This window comes from Canis lupus, chromosome 1 (assembly GCF_048164855.1).
Source record: "Canis lupus baileyi chromosome 1, mCanLup2.hap1, whole genome shotgun sequence".
Classification (NCBI taxonomy): Eukaryota; Metazoa; Chordata; class Mammalia; order Carnivora; family Canidae; genus Canis; species Canis lupus.
Window position 1 is genome coordinate 92,448,992 of NC_132838.1, and position 20,593 is coordinate 92,469,584.

The 20,593-nt window shown below is 41.5% G+C and overlaps 1 protein-coding gene across 2 annotated transcripts in view; it reads right to left on the reverse strand.

The window, feature by feature from the left end:
• Window positions 1-6,403: 6,403 nt before the first annotated feature.
• The window catches only part of LOC140640406 (histone-arginine methyltransferase CARM1-like), a 250,059-nt gene continuing 235,869 nt past the window's right edge, over window positions 6,404-20,593 (reverse strand). The window contains exons 12-13 of one of the 2 annotated variants that reach the window (XM_072839730.1): window positions 12,424-12,513; window positions 6,404-7,044 (exon numbers count right to left, since the gene is read on the reverse strand). In XM_072839730.1, the coding sequence (XP_072695831.1) occupies window positions 7,035-7,044; window positions 12,424-12,513 (100 nt within the window). In that variant the 3' untranslated portion in view covers window positions 6,404-7,034. Of the gene's footprint in view, window positions 7,045-12,419; window positions 12,514-20,593 lie in introns of those variants that run through there. The other variant, XM_072839740.1, reaches the window with a different exon arrangement.

Sequence of the window (20,593 nt, forward strand, 5' to 3'; positions counted from 1 at the left end):
CTCCAATCTTACTGGGCCAACTGCTCAGTCTCTCTTTTCTTGATGACCCTTTCTTCTCCTAATTTTACATTTTAGAGTTTCCTACTCTTGGTTTTCTTCTCCTTTCTACACTACCTTCAAAGGGACCACACCTGGACCTGTGCTTTAATTATGCTCCATTGTCCAACCCCCATCTCCTCCTGAGTCCACATGCATACATCTAACCGCCTGTCTGATAACTCCACTTCAGCGTCAGGTGGCCATCTCCAACCCCCCAAAACTCACAGTAGAACTCTTGATTTTCCCTCCCCATCTACTCTTCTCTATCTTAGTACATAGCAACCAGTTGCTCAGATCAAACACCTGGGAGTTGATCTTGATTCTTCTTTTTCTCTCCTACCCCCACCCATCAATCGACCAGTGAGTTCTGTTTCTGTCATCTCCAAAAGTGATCCTGGATCCCATCCCTGTCAGCCTACCCCAACACCCCATCCCTCATTGTTTTATTGCACCAGGATATTCCTGTTTCTTCTATTCTTGCCCACATACAGTCTGCTTCTCAAAAGCAACCAGTAGATGGGATAGATTTCAGTCCTACCAACCTCAGCTTCGAACTCTTAAATTGCTGTTAAATCTCTGCCTGAATTCTTTTGTTTAAATCTTGGGTTGGCTCCCTCTGCCCCATTTCAGAGCCCAGCATTCTGGTGAGGTTCCTCTGAGGGCTACTGCTGCAGCAGCAACCTCCAGGACCCTCCATACCCCATCCCCCGGTATTCTATTCTTTACACACTCTACACATTCCAAAATTTTATGTTTGTTTATATGTTTACTATATGTATCCCTCCCATTATTATGTGAAAGGGAAACTTTGCCCATCTTGTTTATTTATGTATCCTCAGAGCCTGGACTGACGCTGTATTGGAGAGGCTTAATAATCCCACTATAAGACATATTCCCAGAGCTGAGTGGTTAAAACAAAGGTTTGTTTTTTGCTCAAACTACACGTATAACATAGGTTAACAGGGGAGTTCTATTATATGAATAGACATATATGAATGTTATATATCAGACATATATGAATGTCTGAGATATTCAGACATTCAGGCTGAAAGCAGCTTTACTGTGTAGTGACGCTGTCACCTCAGCAAGACTTCCACAGTTAGGAAGGAGGAGGAGAACCTCACGCCATCTTTTAAATATTTCCACCCGGAGGGGACTGCCTCATTTCTGCTCACACTGTATGGACCATACCAAGTCACATGGCCATGCCTAACTTCAAGGGGCCTAGGAAATGTGGTCCTCTTATGTGCCTGGAAGAAGAAAACCTGAAATAGTGATGGTGGCATTTACATCCCCACACAAGCAAACCTAGTGTGCCTGATTCTAAAGATCACAGTGCCTCCAAGTTTGAAAGAATGTGGCCCTAGAATTTTTTGTTTTGATGAACCTAGTCTTCTACTCTGATTTCTAGGTATTTCTTAATACCTGGGAAATGGTGTGATCAGCCTCTGGTGCTTCTGAGGTACGACTGCTGTTCTTGTGTTCCCCAAATAATTTGTATCCTGGTAAGTTAGATAGGTGGGATGTCCATATATTATTTTACTTATTCCATTATTATAACAATGGCGAATTACATTTTTAATGGAGACAATATATGTGAAATATCAAACTAATTTATTATTTATATTTATTATTATTTCTCCCTTAAGTCTCATCCTTTAATTCATCCTTAATGACTCGGGGCAGGAGAGGGTGAATAAGTGAAGGGATGAGCACATGAACGAGGTATTTTCTTCAGCAAGACCGTATGTTTAAAAGGATGCTTTGAACACAGAGAGGATTTTTCTAAATTCCTTTCATATATGAGGGACCCAGCCAAGAGTCCCTCCTGTACAGTAGACAGGGTGCTATCCATATTGGAGAGTTTGGTCTGGAGATTGCTGCCTGAAGGTGGAAGATAAGATTATGAAGCAGGAGAAGGAACAGCCACCCCCTTCTGCTCCAAGGAAGTATGGGCTGCTGAGGGGAGAAAGTCCTGAAGATGGGGGTGGGGTTTTCCTTCTTATACCAGAAAGCACAGCAGCTTTAGATAGTATGTAAATGTGAGACTAAGAGGAACCAATAAGAATCCATTTCCTATGATAATACAATACTAGCTACCTGTAATGACGCAGGCGCTGTATTATGTGTGTCATATTCAATCATTTCTTTCAGCCCTCACAAAGAACCCTCTCGCTGTTACTTCAACAGGTAAGGAAGGTGAAGCTAGAGAAGGCATGTGACTGGCCCAAGTCTATCTAAGAAGTGACAAGCAGGATTTCAGCCCAGGTACCTCTAACTAAAGAGCCCACACCTTTAGCCCCTGTGCCACGACGTTAATTTCAGTCATAGTCAATCTAGAGTTGAGTTGATTTGCCTCCTCAGAGTTTCTTCTTCCCAGAATTCTTCCTCCATATACTGCCACCAAAGAGATCCATCGATGATGCTGCTCCTCCACTTAAAAACATGAAGAATAGGCTCCTCATTGTTTGTAGGATAGAGTCCAAAGCCATCATGGCATACATTTAGGAAAGGAGCTGCTGAATGGAATATGGGATGAACACTTGTACGGGGAGCAATTACCCTCCTCACTGCCTGATTTCTTCTCCCATCCTGTTAGATAAGCTCATTCATTCAATAAGCCTTTGCAAAAGAGCATGCCTTAAAATGGTGTCTATCTTCCCCCATGGATGGATATTCAGTTGCAACAAGGTACTATATATAGCACAACTCTATGGCCAAGGTGTGTGATAAGTGCAATCTCACTGGGTCCTATGCTCAGAAGTGTTTGGGGTTTAATGCCCTGTGGTCATCATCTTGAAATACATAATACTTTTATCTTTTTAAAAATAAATTTTATTTATTTATTCATTCATGAGAGACACACAGAGAGAGAGGCAGAGACACAGGCAAAGGGAGAAACAGACTCCATGCAGGGAGCCCGACATGGGACTCGATCCTAGGTCTCCAGGATCATGCCCTGGGCTGGAGGCAGCGCTAAACCACCGGGGCTGCCCATAGTACTTTTATCTTTGAATTTGTGTTTTGTAAGTGAAATATAATGGGGAGGCACCCCCACCTGCTTCTCTGTTGTCCCTCTGAGAGGGTTCTCATTCACCCACCAAACTCCAGGCCAGTCCCTGCTCCTGCCTCTGATTACCACAGAATCACCCCCATGTGGATGTGGCCCAGGATCTATTGTTACACTCCACCTTGCACTGCACAAGTATGGTCAAGGTCAGGCACCCATCCTGCTGCTTCTTGGGGTGGGGCAAGGCAGTGCAAGTCCCTGCTTTGGGCCGATGTGATCACAGTAAGTTCAGTGGGCAAATCCATGGTCGCCTTCTCACTCACTCCCAATCCTGGGAAGTTGCAATCTCTTGGGGGTCACCTATCCACTGAAAGTTAGAGTAGTAGGCCCAGGAAAGGAGAGCTTCACTGATATACCCAGACCAGTGTCCGCATCTTCTTTTGCACAGGGTGGTACAGATTATGCAGTCTGCTCTCTTCTGAATCTCTGATGGGTTTCTTCAAGTATAGTGGAAATGTCAAGTCATAATAAAAATATGACATTAATGTTACCTCCAAGGGTGCTGAGTGCAAGACACTAACAATTTAATAAATTCGGGCTTTCGCATTGACCTATGTTAATGTGTGATTTTATGCTATTTTGCATGGCAAGGGAAGCTTCTCAGAATTCATTTGATTGTTAGATCAATGTGAAAATGCATTATCTGCCTGCCTTGAGCATGGCCAACTGTTGACCTCTTCAATTAAGTAGACTTGAGAAAGAAAATTCAATTACAATGAGCAAACATTTCTGGAACACTTTCTATGTGCAAGGCCCTGCACCAAACCTTGTGGGGAATAGGCAGATTTGTGAGATTTGTTCCTAGTTTGGGAGTGCTTGCAAGCAAGAGGGGAGGTAGAGATACATGCCTGGGTAACAACGATGGTGTAACATGCCCTTTTCCTTATCAAAGCAGGGGAAATAGAATTTGTCAAGCTGGAGTGTTGTTGGGCAGTATGTCATAGCAAGAGATGCCAGTTGCTTGTTTTATGTCCAACTCCCTTTTTTGGGAATAAAATTCTACTTTCCCTTTGGAAAGAGGAGTCTATCTCTAGCTCAGGGATAAATCTCTATTGGCTGATCTCCGTGGCAATGTCTCCTGTTGGTGACTGGTTTGGAGATGGCCATGTGACTCAGTTCTGGCCAGTCAAGCCTAAAGGGTTGCTTTTGGGAAGACTTTCATAGTAAAGGTTAAGGGCACAGACTCTGGGCTGCCTGGTTGATAATCCCGCTCTACCACCGACAAGCTCTATGTTGTCAGGAGAGTTACTTAACCTTTCTGCCTCCATTTCTTCATCTGTTAAATGGGGTTAGTAAGAGTACGTAGTTAATAATACAGAGCTAATGGGGTTGTGGTGAGGATAAAGATTAGTTAATATTTGCAAAGCCCGTAGAAAGTATCTGGTACATAGTATTATGTAAGTGTAAACTGTCATCATTATTTTGAGACAAGATGCCAGAGATGATAGTCTTTGTGTCTGGGTGTGACTCCTGTAACTTCCACTGTGGCTTTGTGCCCATAAGGGAGGCTGGCCCAGGATGGAGGAAGGTGGAGGAAAAGAGAACAAGAGCCTCAGTCCTTGATAAAGTCACCAAGGTACTGTCACCAATCCTGGGATCCTTTCTACCTTTGGACTTCTTGTTATGAGATGTGATACATTTATTGTACAGGGCATTTTCATTCAGGGTGTCCTGTTACTGACATCAAGGGTGGCTTCCTGGGATCTGTCCTGGGCCTCCTCAGGTGATGACAGATCCTGCAGGTGTGCAGGCTGGGGGTTATCTCAGAGCAGCTCCTGACACCAGTTCCTTCCAACCGTGACTCCGGTTCGGCCTTATCTTAATTATGATGGGATGGCTTCCTGAAAGACCGAGGTTTTCAAGGTTTCCCAAAATCCATGTTCTACACTTGATATTCACAGCAGACGTGCCTTGAGGTCACTTTCAAATTTGCAGACACTATGGCAGTGTAATTTCCCCCACAAAACACAATAAATTGATAATTAAACAATCCCCTTAATAATTCTATAGATTGAAGGACAGGAGTAAGTAGTAAGCTTACTAAATTTTTCCACTAAAATAGAGTCTACCCTACATCACATCATTTCTTAAAAAAGCAACACAAAGAACGTACTTACATTTCCAGAAATAAGGTGAAGAGGATGAAAAACATTTGTAAGGAATACATCAGGAGAGTTATTGATTACATGGAGATGTGTTCTCTAAATGGTTAAAAAAAGACACCCACACCCACAGTTTATATATATATATGTATGTATATATATATATATATGTATATATATATGTAACATATACCCATATCAAATTTGTGCTTCAGCAAAATTACAAATTCATAAATATTACATATCTTTGGGATCATTCAAAGATTTGGAAATACTATCAATTTTTTGGCACCCTTAAAAGTCACAGTTTTTATCTCTTGTGTTCACTCCCAGAGACTGATGTCTTCCTAGAGTTTGGGTTGAGAAGGTCAGTGAGGGCCTGTCTGGTAGGGTGGGGAAGAGCGCTGGCATCGATTAGGAATGTCTGCCCTGGGTATAGGTGGAGCTGCTATAGACAGCAATATCATGCTTCTGCAATGCAGGGTTTCCCAGTTCCTGCCTATTTTGCTTGAAAGGCACTCAGAAGGTTGTCTAAAGCCTGATTCCATAATTACAAAGACTCTTACCTTCGGGATCAAGTTATGTGTTTAAGCAATATACATTTATTCAGCACCTTTGATGCATGAGGTGTACCCTTAGGCATTGCTAGACATTAAAGTGAATCGGACTTCCTCCAACCCACAAAGATCTTGGTTAATAGAAGAGGAGGATGTGTGTATGTGTTAGGGTACAAGGTCATATAGAGCTGCGAGAAGGGGTTAGACTAAGGGAGGGACAGGAGATGTGTCAAAGGTGGGAAAGCATCTTTGAGTGAGCCTGGAGGACAGCAGAAGGCGTGCAGGTGAGGGTCCACTGGAAGGGATGCCCCGTAGTGATGTAGGAAGGATGCTGGGCTGGACAGACGGGCAAGGCTGTTTCAAACGGAGTGGCCAGAGTGAGCCAAAGCCGCAGAGGGGAAAGGTCCCAGCTGTGGGTGAGGATACATCCCTGTGGTTTACTCCAGTTTCTCCCCCCAACCCCCCTCTGCCATCAGCCAGTGGCCGTGGGCTTCATTAACTTGTCCTGCTGATGTGACATCTATTTTTATAAGAGTCATCTGGGCCAGGGGAAACCTGCTCTTTGCAAAGATCATCTTTCATCACTGTTGACATGTGACATATAACAAACGCCTTAAAGTAAAAGAGAGGCCTCGTTGGTATCTCGCACTGTACATTTTTATTGTCAACCTAAAAGAAGTGACAAAGGTTCCAGCTTTATTTCCTTAACTACATTAAGAGTCATCAAATATTGCCAATGAAGAACATTCCTGACATCATATTGTTCCATTACATGAATAAGGCAAAAATTCTTTAACACATCGCTCAGCTAGAAACTAGTGTTGATTGGTGAAAATACCTGTGAAAACAGCTTACAATTGTAAATAGAAGCTCACTCCTAGCATGCCCTTGTGTTGTGTCATACATATGCATACATATAAACGTGAGGTAGGGTTTTGTTAAGTTTCCTTTGTAAATACTTTGAAAGCAACACTGTTGGGTTTACTAAAATCATAATAAAGAGAAACCACAAATTGAGAAGAACTTGTTCTTGAGCCACATGCAGGAAGCTGTGAAGAGCCAGTCTAAGCAGCACCAAGAAATAGACTTGCCAATAAACTTAGGATGCGTATTTCAAGTTAGGAAAAAAAAAAAAAAAAGAGTTTAAATCAACCTAATCATCCTCATAAAACTTAGAGTGCATGTTTCGAACATGAAATATGAACTTGGACGTTGAGGGACTTCTCGGGCCTTCATTTTACTTATTGATTGGCTTGGGGCTATCTTCTAAGCAAACCTAAAACAGAGAAGGTGATTTCTATGATACTGAGGAAGTAAGTCCCACGTCGATCCAAAGCCATGGGCAGGCTAGTTTTGTGCTTTCCGCCTTCCACCTCCCTCCCCGTCCCCTCCCCTGTCCCCCTTCCCACTCCCATGCCCTTCCTGGAGTTTTTATGGGCAGCCTTGGATCTATATTTACCCACTATATTTAGTAAGTTTGATTATGCATAGCCTAAATTCAGATCTGAGATGATGATCCAGATTTTTGTTCACTGAAAGAACTTTTTCTTTCTTTCCTTTTTTTCTTTTCTTTTCTTTCTTTTTCTATTTTTAAAAATAGGTTTACAGCAAAGACTAAGCACCGACTTCTCACTCTTCTTGCTATCTGGGAGGCTTGTTTTACCTCAGCCGTTGGCCCTCACTGGGCTTTTGTAGAAGGCTCTGCTTGCACATCTGCCCATGACAGTTGTTTCCTGACATTTAAGTTGCCACTCAGTTGCCACCTCTTTCGAGAAGCCTCCCAGACTACTCAATGTAAACAACACCCACATCCAATCCCTGGTCTTGCCATTCTCTAGTACTTTTTGACCCTCTGTTTTCTGCTATCTCTTTATGCAGTTTTGAGTTTGGTGGGGTTTTTTTTGTTTTTTGTTTTTTTTGTTTTTTGTTTTTGCAATTTTTCATGTAATTGAGAAAAAAATTTACATACAGTAAAATTCACCCATTTTATTGTAGTTCTGCAAGTTTTGACAAATGCATACAGACATGTCTTGCCACCACTACAATTCAAGATACAGAAAGTTCCATTGCCTTAAAGTGTTGCCACATCTCTACATAGCTAACCCTTCCTCAAGTCCAACTCAGAGCTATTCTTTGTATCTGCAGTGTTGCCTTTTCCAGAATATTATATAAGTGGAATTACACATTATGTAGACTTTTGAGCCTAGTTTCTTTCACTTTCTTTAGCTTAATTTATTTGAGTCTCATCTGTATTATCATATGTATCAGTATTTCTTTCCTTTTTATTACTGAAAATCCTGTCATTGTATGGATGGATCATAGTTTGTTTATTCATTCTCCATTTGGAAGACATTCTAACTGTTTCCAGTTTGGGTGATTATAAGTAAAACTCCCTTAAACATTCAAATATAGTTTCATTTCACTTGTGTAAATGCCCAGGAGTGAGATTGCTGGGTCGTCTGGCAAGTGCAATTTTAACAATATAAGAAATGAGTTATGTTCAAAAGTGTCTGTACCATTTTGTATTCCTCCCAACAATGAATGAAAACTCTGATAGCTTCACATCCTCACCAGCACTTGGTAATGTCTGAATTTTTATTTTAAGCCATTCTCATAGATGTGTACCAGTATGTCATTAAGGTTTTAATTTTTATTTCCCTGTTGACGAATGAGGCCGAACACTTTTTTGTGTGCTTAATTGCTATTATATCTTCTTTGGTGGAAGGTCTGTTCAAATCTTTTGCCCTTAACAAAATCATTTTCTTATTATTGGGATTTTTTGAAAGTATTATATCATATATTCTTTTTATATTCTGGATGCTATTTTTTTTTTCAGAAATGTGATTTCCTAATACGTTCACCCAGTTTGTAACTCATCTCTTCATTCCCATCATAGGTCCTTCAAAGATAAGTTTTTAATTTTGATAAATGACAATTTATCATTTTTCTCTTTTTGGGAATTACATCATATCTAAGAAATTTTTGTCTAACCCAAAGATCACAAAGATTTTCTTCTACATTTTATTCTCAAAGTTTTATATTTTTAGGTTTTATATTTTAATCCACAGATCCCTTTTGAGTTAATTTTTATAGATAGTGTGAGCTATGGGTGGAAGGTCACTATTTTTATTGCGTTTAGATATCCAGTCATTCCAGTACCACTTCTGAAAGACTGTCACGTCTCCATTTAATTATCTTTGCAACTCTGTTGAAAATCAGTGGACTGTAAATGTGTTAGTCCGTTTCTGACTTCTTTCCCGTTTCATCCATCTGCATGGCATCCTTTCTTCACTACCTCACTGCCCTGGTTACTGCAGGTTTATCCAGAATCTTGAGGTCAGGTGGATATTACTCTATTTATGTTTTTCAGGAAAATTACTACTAGCTGACATTATCTTATTTATTTCATTGCTTTTTTGATGTCTGTCTGGATACCTATCAATTCACAAGACTTTCTAGAATCACGAGAGCAGAGAGTTTGTACTACTCTCATTCCCTGTTATATACCTTAGCACTGAGAAGAGCTCCTGGCACAGGATGGTTAGATAATAAATTGATTGAAAAAAAAAAAAGGCAAGAAGGGAAGCAATATTTAAGTTGGGCAAACTGAAGGAATTAATGTCTGGGTGGGGAGAAGGATCAAACTGTTTTGTGAGACACTGTGAATGGGATAGAGCCTGGGCTCTTCGCAGCAGCATAGGAGAATAAATGCTCTTTGGGCCATAGCAGTTTGATTGCAAACTCAGTTCTCTGGGGCCATTCAGGAGCCCCCTGGGGCCACATTCATTCACCCATTCATCAAATGTCACACTGTTACAAATGGCAGCAGGCAAGACCTTGTGCTCAAGGGATGAGGGGTTGCAGACAAATAAACCAATGACTGAGACATAGTCATCCAAGTGTTCTAAAAGCGGTGTCTTCACAGGGCTCTGAGTGATGTGACAGGGACACCCTAAGCCACCCTTGGCCTTGGAAGGCTTCTTTGAAGTGGGCATATCTGCTTAAGGTCTCAAGTTTCCATAGGACTTTGCCACCAAGTACCACAGGGTTCTCCAGCTACTCCTGGGTTTGGGGTACCAGTGGTGGGTGTTACGGATTAACTCTGGTCTAGGTCTCCTCATCAATGCTCTCTTGGCATCCCCTACTCTTCCTATACATCACTCATTGCAGTTATGATGACAGAACTAAGCATGCAGTTAGCTACTTAAGACCCACTCCCCTCCCACAACAATTTGAGCTTCATGAAGGCAGGGACTACGTCTGCCCTGGTCGCTGCTGCATTTCTACAACCTAGCCAGATCCAGGCACACACTCTGTGGGACCCGTATGATGGACTGGCCTCACAGTCCTTGGAGATTCTTCTGGGTTACCAGAAAGCTTTCCCTTGCCGATGAAGTCATTTTGTCCCTTTGCTCGCTTTTAGCAACATCTGTTAGCCCTGCTTTTATTTTCAAATTATCTTAAAATAATGAATAATCAAAATGAAGGTCTCTCCACCCTGCCTAAGGAAAAGCAGAAACCTGTGCATTACATTTAATGGTAGATATTCATGTTTTGAGTAATTAACTTGTTGATCTTGAGATGTTTTTAGCACGCCACATTAGATGTTTTTAGGTGGTATCAGCGATCAGCCAAAAGCTGAAAATGAAGCTTTTGTTTTTCTGTGTAAGTCTATTGTGCTCTAAAAATAGGTAGAATAAAAAGCAGGCAGACAGAAAGTTATTTAGCTTGGTAGTAAATTACCAATAATTCCTCTGGATGATATCACTTATTTTAGTTCTTCCCAACACACACACACACACACATACTCACACACCTGTGCTGCTTGCTTCTTAATGCTCATTAGGAGATTGGAGTTGATGGGGGGTTGGTGGACAAAAGAAGGGTGTTACAGCTGAACACTTAACTGAGCATCTACTACATGCTAGGTGCTCTTCAAAGACTTGGGTCATTTAGCACACACTTTCAGTGAGGACACTGAGGCCTATACATTAGGAAAGGGTTGGTGAAAAAAAAATCAAGATCTGGAATTCCCAGGGGAGTCATATTTTTAAGCACCCTTATCTACTGAATGAATTCAATGTCAGTCAGTCTTGGTGCTGAGTGAGAGAAGGGAAAAGGAAAGGCATCCACTGCCCTCACACCTCCACTCAAGAGTCTGTCCGTTTTGACAGTGCTATGGCCACCTTGAGTGTCACTCGACCTGGACTTGCCCTCACTTTGACCACAACCATTGTGTAGCAGCAAGACTCAAGAGTTACTAGTTTACATGGTTCTTGCACTGAAAAGGTGGGTTTTTGAAATCCTACAAAAATTCATTTTTATTCCCAAATCCAAATGATTCTGTCTGGAATGAACTACAGATCATTGTCTATTTACTTACTGAGAGAGTAGGAATACAGAGATCAGTAAGAAAAGGGAGAAAGACAGGAAACTAGCTATTAAACACCAATTATGACAACTGTTAAGTACTTGGACATGGTATGGACATTATTATGTTGCTCATCCCATTTCACAGATGAGAAGACTGAGGCCTAAGCAGGTCAAATTGTCCTAGTGAACAGTCAATCAGCATGTTGAGGCCACAATCTGTGCCCTTGATTTTACATGACAGGATTGCATAGGGGGATGGGAGGGGGAACTCCCCTCTTCTTTCAGAATTAAAGATAGCATCCATATCCCTAAATGGCAATAGGTCTTAAATATGTGACAATTACTATGTGTAACAGCTTGCATACAACATAAACAATGGCAGCCTTGTCTGTGTTTTTCCTCCTATGCTTCAAGGTGACAATTGCATTTTCTCATCTCTGCCAAAGAACTCCTGGTTTGCTTTCCTGTGTTTTTTCTTCTCTTTATGCTTTTCAGTACTATAGAGACATGATGCTTTGAATAAAGCCTTGAGAGACATTATAATATGAGAGAAGATCCTTTTTTTTAAATAAGGAAGTCAAGAATGACAGTGTCCAGTGGCTTTGTGGGGTTGACTTCCTGTGTGGATTTTTAGCAGGCCCATATATTTTTTTTAAACGAATTTATTTATTTATTCATGAGTAGCAGGCCCATATTAACTAGGTATAAAGATGGAGAGTTTTTCCAGAAACATCTGTCATGTCCATCTCACTGTGGCAAGTTCTTTGTATCAGATAAAATCTGCATGACTTCTAAGAAGAGGTATGTCCTGACTTACATGATTTCAAAAAATGTCTCAAAAACATACTTTCAATGGACTTCACGTTTTAGATATATTGGAATAACTGCGATGTAAAATCATCTGTTAGTGAGAGAATGTCAGAGGAGTCCAGATTTCAACTTCACATTTTGTAGATGAGAAAACCAAGTGTCAGAAGAAAGTGACTTTGCCTGAGATCACATAGTCATTATAGCTCATTTGGAACGAGAGTTCACTTTGTAGGACTCTCCAGTGTTGGTTGGTTCAGGATCAGATTATTACATACTGAATTCCAATTAATGGAACAGAAAACATTCAACTCTGTCTCAAGATCCAAGTCTCCTGGGAGAGGAAGAGTAGATGTTTTTTTGTTTTTTTTTTCCTTTTAGGAATGATGGAATTATTCTGAACCTCTTTACGTGGTCATACGGTCAGTTGAGATTTTATATACATAGGTGTGAAATGGATGAAAGCACTTCTTACCTAAAGAAAGGATTCTTTAAATCGAGGATGTTCCCAGATCTGAAGCCCGTCTGGTTTACCAGCGCCACAATCTGAATGTCATAGCTCTGTCTGTATGGTAGAAAACACACCAAAAAGAAAGGAAAGAGAGAAAGAAAGAAAGAAAGAAAGAAAGAAAGAAAGAAAGAAAGAAAGAAAGAAAGAAAGAAAGAAAGAGAGAAAGGAAAGGAAAGGAAAGGAAAGAAAGGAAAGGAAAGGAAAGGAAAGAAAGAAAGAAAAGAGAAAGAAAGAAGGAGGAAGAGTAGAAGGAGGAGGAGAAGAAGGAGGAGAAAGAAAAGAAACAAAAATAAAAAAAACCATCATTTGACAAGGCAGGTTACCTTTTCATAAACACTGAGGGCACCCTCTACACATACCTACCTACTTCATGAGGGTTTTGAGAGTGCATGGTTGGCATCTTGCATATGTCTGTGTGTGTTTATCTAGATGCTACTAATATATTTGTTAGAAGAGTCTGATAGTTAAAATCTCTTGATCTAAAAAATTACAAAATTAATGATATTTCTGGTTTTACCAACAGCAATGACAGAAATGGCTTTAACTAATAGATGCACTTTATGGGTTACCCTTTGAGCTACCAAAGCAATAATTGTGCAAAGACTGGATAAGATAAAATCTCAAACTGACATCAAACAGTTAACAAATGTGATTGATTTTAAGAGGCCTCAGATGAAGATTCATGTAATTCCAGTGAGAACTGGCTAAGAACAGCTAATAGGATGTTACCTTTGATGACTAATTTGAAGGGACTATGTTTATGGGATTTTTATTAGTCACATGTATTCAACAATAAATGTTATTTCTTCAGATTATAAAGTGTTACATATTTACTGTAGAACTGAAAAATAAAGAAAAACAGAAATTAAATAAAATAATCCATAACATCACTGGACAAAGAATCTTCTAGCTAACACTATAGAGTATTTTCCTACCAGGTATTTTTCCTCCTATCATTTTTATAAATGTCAATAATAAAATCATCTAAAATATTCTTTCATATCTCCTAATTTGATTTAATGTGAGCATTTATCCTAGAATTATTTTTTAAAAAATGTATTTGGGAGAGAGAGCATGAATGGTGGGAGGGGCAGCGGGAAAGGGAGAAGCAGACTCCTCCCTGAACAGAGAGTCTGATGTGGGGTCCATCCTAGGACCCTGAGATCATGACCTCACACTTAATTGACTGAGCCACCCAGGCACCCCTATCCTATACTTCTTGACAGTATATGTTTCAGTAGCATTATATGGATATAGCACAATGTATTTAATAATTCCCCACTGTCACTTATTTATATTTTTATAAACATAAACATGTCCCAATATATTACTTACAGCAAAAAAAAATCTAATTTTACAATAGAAATTCTGCTGCAAAGGACCTTCTTGTAATACATCTTCATGTCTTATCAGTAATTATTTCCTTAGAATAAGTTCTTCGAAAAAAAAAAAAAGAATAAGTTCTTCGTGTTAGACTCATCAGGCTATAGTACACAGACACTTAAGGTTGCCAACACCTACGGCTAAAACATCTTCCAGGAAATGGACTGAATTAGTTCCTCACCCACCAAGTATAAAAGCGTTAATTTCATTATACATCTTCTGATCCTTAATATTTTACAAGTTTGGGGTTAACATATTACTGATTATTTTAATTTCCATTTCCTTGATTGTTTGGCTTCTGTTTCAAATTCCAGAAATTACTTCCCACCCTGTCATTACCAATAGTGACCTTGGAAGGCCTTAAGTATAATGTCAGATCCTGGGAAACCCATAGCTCCAGTTGTGGATTTTATTGGGGTCAAAGTAAGGGGGAAAGATGGGCATACAGAAAAATAAAAAAAATCAGCAATGTCCTTTGATTCTGTTTCAACTCATATAATTGACTCTGAACTACTTTTTGCAAAATGTTTCTTCTGTGATACTCACATCCAGTGGCTCACTGCATTTGTGATCTTTTAAGGTAGATGCTGGGAGAGTGAGACATGGAGACCATGAGCTCCTTAGGAGAGGCAGCCTCTGCTGGAGGCTGACAAAGGCTGAGAAATCGGGGGTAGGGGTGGGGGACACACTTGCATATTTTTCCCAAAGGAAAGATACCTTCCTGACAGTATTTGAAGTAATTACCATAGGACTTAAAGCAGAAATGGAGGACCCCTGAGGTCTGTGCAAATATGTGCATTCGTGGAGGTGTGCAGGGCATAAGGGAGAACTGCTTGGCCCCCAGTGTGGTCATAGCAGGTTCCTTCTCAGAACGCTAGATAAGACAACACTGTCACTTTTTTTTTTTTTAAAGATTTTATTTATTTATTCATGATAGTCACAGAGAGAGAGAGAGAGAGAGAGAGGCAGAGACACAGGCAGAGGGAGAAGCAGGCTCCATGCACCGGGAGCCCGATGTGGGATTCGATCCCGGGTCTCCAGGATCGCGCCCTGGGCCAAAGGCAGGCGCCAAACCGCTGCGCCACCCAGGGATCCCAACACTGTCACTTTATACTGACTTTTCTCAACCCACTCCTCTTCTTTACCCATCAGCAGAGGCCTATCTTCCCTAAGGGACAGCAAAAAGAGTTTCATGTCATGTCATGTTATGTCATGGCTCAGCTTGGTGAGTGAAAGCTGAGCTTTGTTCTCAAAGCTTTTCTGTGCTGGGGGTGAGGGGGGGCATGCATGGGGAGGATGGTTAGGCTGGCTAATTTGATCGTGATTCACCTAACCAAGAGAGAATGTGCCCTTCCCTAAGACTGCAGAAAAATCATGCACTCTTCTATCCCAGGAGCAGTGTCATTCTCGTGTCATGATACCCAGGAGGCCAACTGCCTCAACTCAATGTGCAACATTTATAAAGCAATCAATAATGGACAATCTTTCAAGACTGTCCATACAGGATCCTTAATAACTGTTAATTCTTTTGAACCAGTTATGTGGAAATGTGTATTAAAAAAAAAAAAACCTAGTTCTTTGCCAGACTTAGTCATTTAAAGTCTACAGAGATGGAGCAAGTGACATAAGTGGGGACATACTTTAGTTCAAGGATTGAGTGTGAAATCATTGCTTCATATATACCAATATTTCTTTTGTAATCAAGCAGAGATTGGAAACTTGAGAACAACAAATGCAGGACGTATTTTTCTAGAGACTGTGGTAATTCATGATAATTTTATCTTGGTAGAACACAAAAGCTATAGTAGAAGGAGAGGCTTAGTGCTGACCATCAAGAAAGAAAGGGATAGAGAAGCAGAAGTGGCAGGAAGCTTGGGGAGAAATTGGCCCAAGTCACTGAGGGGTTAGTGATAGGTGAAGGAAAGAGCAAGAACTTCAGTGGCATGGACCTCAGACCAGTGTTCTTCAGTGGGGTTTGACTGAACATGCCCCAGGGAGGATGAAGGATGATACACTGGGGTATAGAAGAAAATACTAAGCTCTGATTTTTAATTTCTTCAGGCCTAGTAAGTGAATACAATTGTTCACTGAACACTAGTGAATCTGTGAGGTAAATATTGGATTCTAATTAGCAGCTAAGAGTTAAGGTATGTGGAGGGGTGCCTGGGTGGCTCATTCGGTTAAGCATCTGCCTTTGGGTCAGGTCATGATCTCAGGAGGTCCTAGGATCAAATGTCACATTGGGCTCCCTGCTCAGCATGGAGTCTGCTTGTCCTGCTCTCTTTGTGTGTGCTCTCTCTCAAATAAATAAATAAAATCTTTAAAAATAAAATAAGAGTTAAGGTATGTGTTATGCTCACCCACTTTTTGAGGGTTTGCTAAGCTGGGATGGTTCAGTAAGAGTCTATGTTGTACAACATGATTGAATAAAACCCACCGTGTGTTGGACACAAGGGTCAGAGCTAGAAGAATCTGAGTAACACTGAGTAACAAAGAAATGTCACGTAAAGCTGTGCCAGCAAATACTATTACTTCTCTGCACCTAATCAGGCCCAAAAGCTTCCCCCTATAGTTCCTGAACTATAGATATTTGCCCAAGTAAATGCAGCTGCCCGAACATATAGATATTTGGCCCAAGTAAAGTGGAGTGTGAGATGAAGCAGTTTCGTGATGACCATTAGGAGCAGTACTTGGAGCTTCCAAAGCTTTTAGCACTTTGGTCAGCATTTCTTCTAGTTTCATAAAACAAAGCTCATTAAAGTCTCTGTAAGCCAAATTCCCTGGCAAACCTGAGTACAGCAGACCCTCACAGGGATCCAAAAGTTTTAAGTTACGTTCCAAAAAATTTTGGCCCAGGGTAAGTGGCTGAGCTAGACCCAAAATCAGCCTACGTGTATTTGTTTTTTTTCCTCCATTCATTCTTTTATTTCTATTTTTGTATTTTATAAAATACACGCTACATAAATTTCTATGTGTATATATATACACAGAGACATGCCTATGCATGTGTGTGTCTATAGTATATAAATGTATATACATACATATGTATGTATATATCTCTATATCGAGCTCTTCATCTTATGCTTTCTATTATTACTGTAGTACATTCCCATAATTAAAAGATAAATGCTAGCATACTTGGGGGACACATACATATAATGTTTTTACTCAGAGGTGCACATGACCACAAGACTTCATGGACACCATGTCTGTGAATCAGAGGGATATAAATCTCATAAAGTAAGTCCATAAGAAAGGTGAGTTCTGTTTGATTGTCCTGAGCAGTGAAATGAATGGCACCTCCAGAATGATGGAAGACTGTGGAAAATGAAATGCTAACAATACAATCATAAACGGTCCTGGCTGGGAAGAAAAGGGCAGCCATTGTCACACCCGTGTGGCTGCACACGTTCTCCCAGGAGGCCAGAGTTTAAAAGGAATATTTGACAATAAGGAAGGAGGAGATCCTATCGAAAGGCAGGACAGACAAGTAGCATCTTACTGAGAAGAGCATCAAAAGCATGGACATTCAGGAAGTGCTGGGGTTTGCAGAAAATACCAAGAAAGATAATAATTTTCAAAGAAAAACTGATGAGATATAATGAGTGTAAAAAAGAGAACAAGGCAGGAATAAATGCAACTAAGATTTTCCATGGACCTGCTGTGTACTGATGACTATACTGTTCTCTCCCTTAACATCTGCCAAGGCCTGGTGACACAATTACTATCAATTCATTAGAGAAATTCATTAACTTGCCCAAGATCACTCAAGCACCAACCAGCATGCAGAGGAGACTGGACAGAGCCAGGATATGTCAGACTCCCAAACCTGGCCTCTATCACTGCACCAGGGTTCTGGTCTACCAGGATTAAGATCTTCCCCCCTCCGCCTCCCGCCTCCCACCTCCTGCCCTTTCTTCCTGCTGCAGAGTACTGTGAGGCCGCAGTATCTCTGTCTTCTTTCAACTGTGCCGGATGAAATTCTTACTAAGAGAAGGACCACCAGTTATGACTTCTTCATTCAGGTGGTCATTCTACCTCCCGGCTGGATCTCTGAAACGTATGAAGTGAGGAGGGATACATCACAGAATGCGACTGAGGCCTTCTTTTTGGGAAGCATGCATAAAGACAAATAATAGCAATAGAACACTGATGCTTTAGGAAAGGGACAGAGGGCTAGAGAGCCCAGGAGTCATGGCACAGGTCTGTGAGGTGACTGGTCTGCCTTTTTCTTACCTATTAGGGAGAAGGGAGAAGGGGGTAGAAAAATATGACTGATGAGGATGCAACCCAAGATGTGCTAGAAAAATTAATGAAACAATAAGAGGATTTAAATTCACTCACTTAATTATACCCTAAGGTACCTTAAAATATAAATATTTGAAGGCCAAAGAATGTTGAGCAGAAAAGGCAAGTCCAAGCTCTAGGCTGATGTTGGCTACTGCTCCTTGCTTCTTAGCAATTTTTTTTTTCCTGTAGAACTGGTCATTAAATAGATGGTTTATGAGGATTTAGGAAGAAATGTGTAACTTCTAGGATGAACATGGTATAAATCAGCATTTTCTACTTTTCCTTCTGGAAGCCATCCCCAAAAAGCAGAGCAGAAAGACACTGAAGGCCACAGACCTCATTTTCTGTAAAACCGAGAGAAAGATCTAATCTGCCATCTGTAACTTAGGGCTATGTAAGTATGTAACTCAGGGCTATGAAAGCACTTGAGATTGGTTGTAAGCCACGTGGGGAAAAGCACAGAAGTGCAAAGAGAAGCAAGAGCCAGGACTGGCACACCCCAGGGCGCACTCTCCAAAATACAGGCCCTGAAGACAAGGAGCATTTTCTGGAATAGAAGAGTTTTACTCCTTGTTTGTAACATCCTGTGCAGGGATCGGGCGGCCGGGGCTCTTGGGCAGGGCTGTGCCCAGGGCGGCAGCACCCTACAACCACCTGAAGAAGCGCAGGGGAGCCACGTTTGCCAGGAAGCACGCTGCCTCTGCGGTGCACGGGAGGGGAGCGAGCTGGGGGAAGGAGGGGGAGGAGAGGGTGGGGGTGGGGGAGGGGAGCGAGCTGGGGGGAAGGAGGGGGAGGGGGGGAGGAGAGGGCAAGGGGGAGGAGAGGGGGGGAGGCTGGGGGAGGAGAGTGAGCTGGGGAAAGGAGGGGAGGAGAGGGCCAGAGTGGAGGGGGGAGTGCGCGGGGTGGGGGAAAGAGAGTGAGCTGAGGGAAGGAGAGCGCAAGGGAAGAGGGGGTAAGGAGAGCATACCAGGAGGGGGAAGGAGAGACCTTAGGGGAAGGAGGGGGGAGGAGAGTGCACGGGGAGGGGGGTAAGGAGAGCACGTGGGAGGGGTAAGGAGGGGGGTGGTGGTGAAGGAAAGCGCGTGGGGAGGGGTAAAGAGAGCGCACAGGGAGGAGGTAAGGAAAGTGCACAGGAAGGGTGGGGGGAGAGCGAATGGGAGGTGAGGAAAGCCTACCGCAGGAAGGCTGCCATGTGTCTCCAGTCACAGGATCGCCTTTCTTGTAAATTGTTTCCAGAAAAGTTCCATGAACTGGATTCATTTCCAGAGGATGAGGACGTAAAATCTCAATTTAAAAATCACTCTCAGAGGAGCTGAGGATATTAGCCGACAGACAGGAAGACTGGTGGGGGGGTGGATTTTGGAAGGACTCTCCAAATATTTAAACAATTGCCATTTGGAGATTGGAACAGACCTCAGAAGCAGAAGTACGGTAAATGAGTACAATTATAAGAGGAAGTGATATATAGAATTGACAGTGAGCATAATTTTTTAATCATCAGAGATGTCTGAAGTACAGACCTCAATAGCCAAAGACCATATGAAAAGTTACTAACCGTCATAGTAAAGAAATATAAACAACCAGATGCGACTTTTAAAAATGATTTTGGGGTCTATTTGATTGGCAAAGCCCATAGAGACTAGTAGCATGCGGCATAGGAAATGTGCATGGGAGTGGAAGTTGCTGCAACCACTGAGAAAAGCAGTGTTCATGAGTGTACCACACAAACAACCTTTGATCTAGTGTTTCCATTTCTAGGGTTCTCATGTAGAAATGTTCTTGCCATCGTGAAAACTTTCTGTTCAAGGATAATGAGTGCAGAGTTTTTTGCAATGGCCAGAAAAAGGGGAAACACTGAGCAACCTAAGAATCAATGGGAAATTTTTAAAAGAACATGTGGTGTATCTACCTCTGCTGCGTGTTAAAATGACAAAGCAGATCTATCTGCAGATTCAGGACTCACCACTAAGTGAAAACTTAAGTTGGAGGCTGCTGGTTTAGTCCTCTTATAAACCAACACTAAGGACCCACGACAATGTTATTTGTTAGTACATGCATGGACAACCAACCACCTGAAAGGAGCACGGGGTCACACCTGGGGGTAGGGCCATGGGTGGCAGTGTGTATGGACTCTAGACACTTTTGTAGCTTTGAATGTACATGTGAGTGTGCAAGGTTTTTGTAATGAAAGAAATCGAGACTTCAGAAATGGAGGAGTTGATTTGTGAGGTGGTGAGCTCTCTGTCACAGGAGTATTCAAACACAAGCCCAAGAGAGGGGAGGGGGGGGTGGAGAAAGTTGAGTGAGATGACCTCTGAGTACCCTTAACATCCTGAGAGTCCTTGAACCACTCTGCTATTCCTTTCTCCTGATTCACCTGGGAGAAGCTCCGAGAAGGTAAAAGAAAACGGAGCATTTTAAAAATGAGATAAATCAAAGTAATTGTTGCTGAGACCTCGTG